Raw genomic sequence first — 5,205 nt, 5'->3', positions numbered from 1 at the left:
CAAACCAGACTATAAGCTGTCTTGTTCAACTTGAAGCCTTTTTCATATCAAACCTGGAGTAGACGGCTAACTTGATCTAATTTTAATCCATACGCACCCTCACTATTCCAAGTTTGAAATTTCAATTCCTTTTTCGTTCTCCCAAATTCCACCATATCAGAACAAGCCTATATTATAGTGAGGCCAACCCTTCGTATAGGGATGTTGGAGGTTGATATATAGTTGAGTTGTTATGTCACTTCAAAACCCCTTACCTACCATTAACTTCTTTTGATTTTCATTCATCACTCCCAACTTACACATCTTCTTTCCTTGTTCTTCTACCAGTCACTCCCGGGCTTTGCGGGTCCCCCCAGTCAATTCTTAATCACACACAGCATGTGAATTCGGTGAAATTTTTTTCTTTCTTTGTTTGACAAAAACAGAAATCTAATCACAATGCACTATTCTACCAAGACGATGATAATTAAGCACGTGTTTTCTAGACCTCAACGTCATATTACTATTGCTTTTAAGTTATCTTTTCTATTAATAAGGTTAGCTTTACAGCGAGTACTATTTTCAATCCTTAATATAAAAGTTAATTGATTAATTTGAATAGATTAAAAAAATTAGTTATGTATAATAAATATGTGTTATTTTTTTAAAAATATTTTTGCTAATTAAATGTATTAGCTAGAATATTATTATTATAAAGACTACTTTAGAAAAAATAGATAAATATAAGAGACAAAGTAAATTGGACTCTTATATTTAGAATCAAAATAAAAGTAAAACGAGCTCTTATATTAAGGACCGGAGGTAGCATTAATTAGCTAAAATCAAATTTTACTAACAAAGTGTGAGATCTCGTATCACATGCAACAAAAATTGGTCCTTATAATATAAAAATAGTTGTTTTAATATGAAGAATGAACTAACAAGAGTTGGAATTAGCAGGAAAAAAACTAGTCATTTGCAACATAGTAGCGAAGAGGTTCTCATATTTAGTGTCCGATAGTATTTTAAACACAACACTGCTTTTAATAGAGCTTATAAAAAAAGCTGTTGAAGTATGAAATCTCAAATTCTAATACGTGTGAATACAAAAAAACTTAGTTCCCCAATTTAACTACTAGGACTTGTAATAATACTTAAATCTAACCCCAAAAAAGTTATAAAAACTAGGATGCTACATAAATGATGAACTGGAGGTAGCTAAGAAAGGTTCCTAACTCAGCCTTGCTGTCCTGAGTGGAGAAACATGGTGTTGGAATTTGGCATTGTCTCGTGTTATTATCTGTCTCTACAGAAATTATTGTGTTGTTCCCTGTTTGGTTGTTCCATGTTTTGACACTATCTGTCTCTTCCTGCATTAACTCCATTATTTTCACCCTCTCCCCTTTTCCACCAACCATATTAACCACAAACCAAATCATCCCTAGGTACCTGCTATGCTCGGTAAAATAACTAACACTATCAATGCATTTATGAGTCTCTTTCATCCCTTTCTGTACACCATACTAGGCCGATCGATATCTTAATTCTCATTACAACCTTTTTAATGTCATCATTACTATCTCACTTGCTTTCCTTTATCATTCTCCCCCACCATGCCCTGCTTATTCAATCATTCTCTGAGAACGATCAGGACACTGCCGATCGATCGCTGTACGTTTTCTTTCATTTATTATATACATTTAATTTTGATGATATTGATGGGTTTTAGAAATCAGATACATATACATATACATACACTCCTCCGGTCTTATAAGGGTCTTATATTTAAGACCGGAGAAGTGTATATATATGATAAGGGTCTTATATTTAAGACCGGAGGAGTGTATATATATATTGTGTGTGTGTCCGTCGGCCATCTAATAACAGAGAGTACAGGCAAAGAGGTCCATGTTCCCTATCTCCCTCCATATATTCAGTGCTCTCTGTTTCTTTCATAATGCCTTCCACACACACGCGCGCGCGCGAAGCTCTCATAGATCATAATAACCCAATTCTTTAATTTCAATGTTGTGCACCACTTCCTTTGTCCGTCTCTTTTTGGCGAAAAGATGAGACACCGCTTTAATATCGCCAGAAATTAAACCTAACACAATGAATGATATAAACCTTTTATAACTTAGTTGGGATCGATTATTATTTTATAATATATGAACATGTTGATGGGTTAATTATAAGCAAATATGCGAATAATAGAAGGCGCACGGTTCACGTCGAACATCTCAAAGCTGATGATTGTGGGCATTCATTTGGACGGATGAATTGTGTTTTTCAGATAGAATAATGATGATTTGGGTTTAATTTGGTAATGTCCAAAAGAGAAAATAATAATGAAGGAAAAGCTGAGAGTTGGAGGCTTGCACGCGTTTGGTTGCATATTCTGGGGTTAAAGAAAAAAAGGCATGCCAACGCAGAGGAGCCTATGGTGGGCTACCCACGTACTTATCTGTGCATATCCTTTCTTCTTCTAATCTCCCTTTCACATGTCCCCTTTTCTTCTCTCTCTAACTCCGATCCTTCCCTCCTTTCTTCTCTCTCCTCACTCCTTCTTCCTTTGCCTAAATGAAATGTATCCTTCAGTTCATGAAGCCCAGTGATATCCACTTCCCATTTAAATATGTGATCTTATATTATGATACCCTTGACATTTAATTTTTCATTGTTTATTTTAAAATCAGCACGAGTCATTTTTTTAATTTCTTGTTATTTTACTTAATTAATTTTCCAAGCGTATGAGCCAAAACGGCGGAACGGATATACATATCCATGCATGGATCTAGAAAGTTTAAACGATTGCAATAAAGTTTATTAAACTCAATAGGGAGAGAAAACTGTAGATACTTCTTTGTGCCTGTGCGTAGAATTTAATCCAAATCAACTCTTAGGAACTGGGAGAAGAATAAAATAAGCAATAACTTTCAGTTTTCATTTTAACCCCACATCGAAAATTTTGACTTTATTATTATTGAACAAGTTAGAGCGAAGCGTTTCCACCCCCCTTCACGTGGGCTTCTGCAAAGCAAACGGCATTACATGTGTGCGCGTTTTCGGCGTATGGACGACGCCTAAGTCCTAACCAAAGACAAAGAGGGTCCCGCATCAGTATTCTATGATTCAAGTCACTATACGATGACGTTTTGTCCCTTTGAGCCAGTCAAATGGACCATCCTTACTTCTAACCCATCTCAGCCGTCCATCTAATCACCAGCTCATTAACTCATGGTCTTCTCTTCTATTCCATATGATCACCCACTTTTTAAGCTCTCTGTCTCTCTCTAGGCTACGCAGCATAACCAGGGTGATCGAGAAAGGAGAAGAGAGAGAAAGAGAGAGATCGAGGACGAGAATGGCCGACAATAAACGCAGCATTTCAGTGATTGCAGACATGGATACTTCAAGCCGAGCTTTGGTGTCCAAGAAGAGGAAACCCGCCGTTGCTGGTTCTGGTTCTGCTTCCTCTGAATTGGAGCTATGCTCTTCCGTCGACCGCCTCCGCAGCACGCATTTGTGGGAAGGGTTGCACGACATGACCGTTTCACCTGCTAGTTCTGTGAGTTCCGCCGGGACGGTGCTTTCTGGCAGGTCATTCTCCTGCTGTTCCAGCAATGTCGTCAAAACTAGCTCAGGCGTTGTGAACAGCACGACGCCGCCTCCGCCGCAGCAACCAGATCTGGAGGTGCAAATTTTGATTTCTGAATGTGTTATGTATACTTTCTTATCACGTACTCTGCTGTATGTATCTGCTGGAATTACGCTTAATTGGTTTCTGAACTGCAATTTTGAGGAGGAAGAAAGAGACGCATAGAAAAACAAAACAAAGCAGCTAAATGTTCCCGAGAAGTAGCTATCCGCTCTTTTTTATACGGTTTCTAGTTCTGATATTTTCTCAACTTTTGTTTTTCTTCTATTTTTCTCAGCCGCCAAGCGGTCAGTCAATATAATCACCCACGCTTGTCAATTTCAAGTTGCGTTTCTTTTTATTCTTGAATTTGAGATATGAATTTCGTGTTTTTTTTTTTAAGTTACTGACAATAATGTGATCCTGCAGGCCAAAGGTTTCGAAACTGTAGAATCAACGTGCAGCGATATCAAATTATTCAGGTTTTCAACAATTTTCATTTCCTCTACTTGCGCGTTGAAATTTCATATCGATCGTCTTATTTCGCTTCCTCTCTGGTTAATACTTTCATATGATTTTGTTCAGGAGGGACATGTACTTGTTAAGCGAATCTTTCGGAGACTCGGAAGAAACAATGACGTTACAGGTCAAGTCACCACCGGCGGTGTTGAGCAAGCAGCGGAATATTCCGGTGGCTAAAATGGCGCCCAAGGAGGAGATTGAGGAGTTCTTTGCAATGGCTGAGAAGTACGAGCAAGAACGGTTCGCAGAGAAGTGAGTGCTTGTTTGAGTGGCGCAGGATGAGAGAGAGAGAGGATTGCGCACCGTAGAATTCGAACCTTAACAAACTAACAACTTTCTTCTTCCTTGCAGGTACAACTACGATATTGCTAAAGATATGCCGTTGGATGGCCGGTACCAATGGGTTCGTTTAAATTGAACATCCGCATGATATGAATCAGCCAGAGGGAAAAGGAAATTTTAGAGAAGGACTAGATCAGGGCGAGGAGGCTTAACCTGACACAAGGTAAAACGAAAACTGAATGCAAATTCCGGTCGCTAGCTAGCTCGATTGGGGCTGGTTTTGTACAGCTAACCGCTTTATCTTTATCTATATTGTGGAATAGAAGTCATAGCTTTCTGCGACATTGTCACTGTCACATTGGCACGGCACACCTAAATGGAACTTTCTTTCTGCAAGTGGAATCGCGTAAATCAGAGATGTAGGGATGAGGGGAGAAATCAAATTAATTTGATGTCCGGGTGTTGTTATATTGAACGTCTTTTTCACAGTTTTCAGTAGAGTACAAGAGGCCATTGATTGGGCCAATTCCTAGGGGTGGTTTTATTCACTGGGGCAAACAAATTCATGGATAAAACATTAACTTGTATTATTGATGATTAAGTTGTCTATGAATAATAATGTATGTGTTTTGGAAATTTCTTTTGGTTGTTTCTTCTCAGCCTTTCGCTGCTTCAAATCCTTTATGGGGGAATTCTTTCCATTTAGCCTCATTTTAGAATATTCTGTTCATGCCAAGGCTATGATTCCCCTATTTGGTGGGGACCATGTGCGTTTCGACATAAAG

At 38.4% G+C, this 5,205-nt stretch overlaps 1 protein-coding gene across 1 annotated transcript; it reads left to right on the top strand.

The window, feature by feature from the left end:
• Window positions 1-3,305: 3,305 nt before the first annotated feature.
• LOC114752754 (cyclin-dependent kinase inhibitor 7-like) lies at window positions 3,306-4,966 on the top strand. The gene is made up of 4 exons (XM_028941460.1): window positions 3,306-3,673; window positions 4,046-4,098; window positions 4,202-4,390; window positions 4,490-4,966. The coding sequence occupies exons 1-4, from the start codon at window positions 3,344-3,346 to the stop codon at window positions 4,554-4,556; spliced, it is 639 nt and encodes a 212-aa protein (XP_028797293.1). The 5' UTR covers window positions 3,306-3,343; the 3' UTR covers window positions 4,557-4,966.
• Window positions 4,967-5,205: the final 239 nt, after the last annotated feature.

Source organism: Neltuma alba, unplaced genomic scaffold, assembly GCF_004799145.2.
Source record: "Neltuma alba isolate B1F8T4 unplaced genomic scaffold, ASM479914v2 tig00007535_pilon, whole genome shotgun sequence".
Classification (NCBI taxonomy): domain Eukaryota; kingdom Viridiplantae; phylum Streptophyta; class Magnoliopsida; order Fabales; family Fabaceae; genus Neltuma; species Neltuma alba.
Note: the sequence above shows the minus strand (reverse complement) of the source record. Positions and strands in the feature narration are given on the sequence as shown.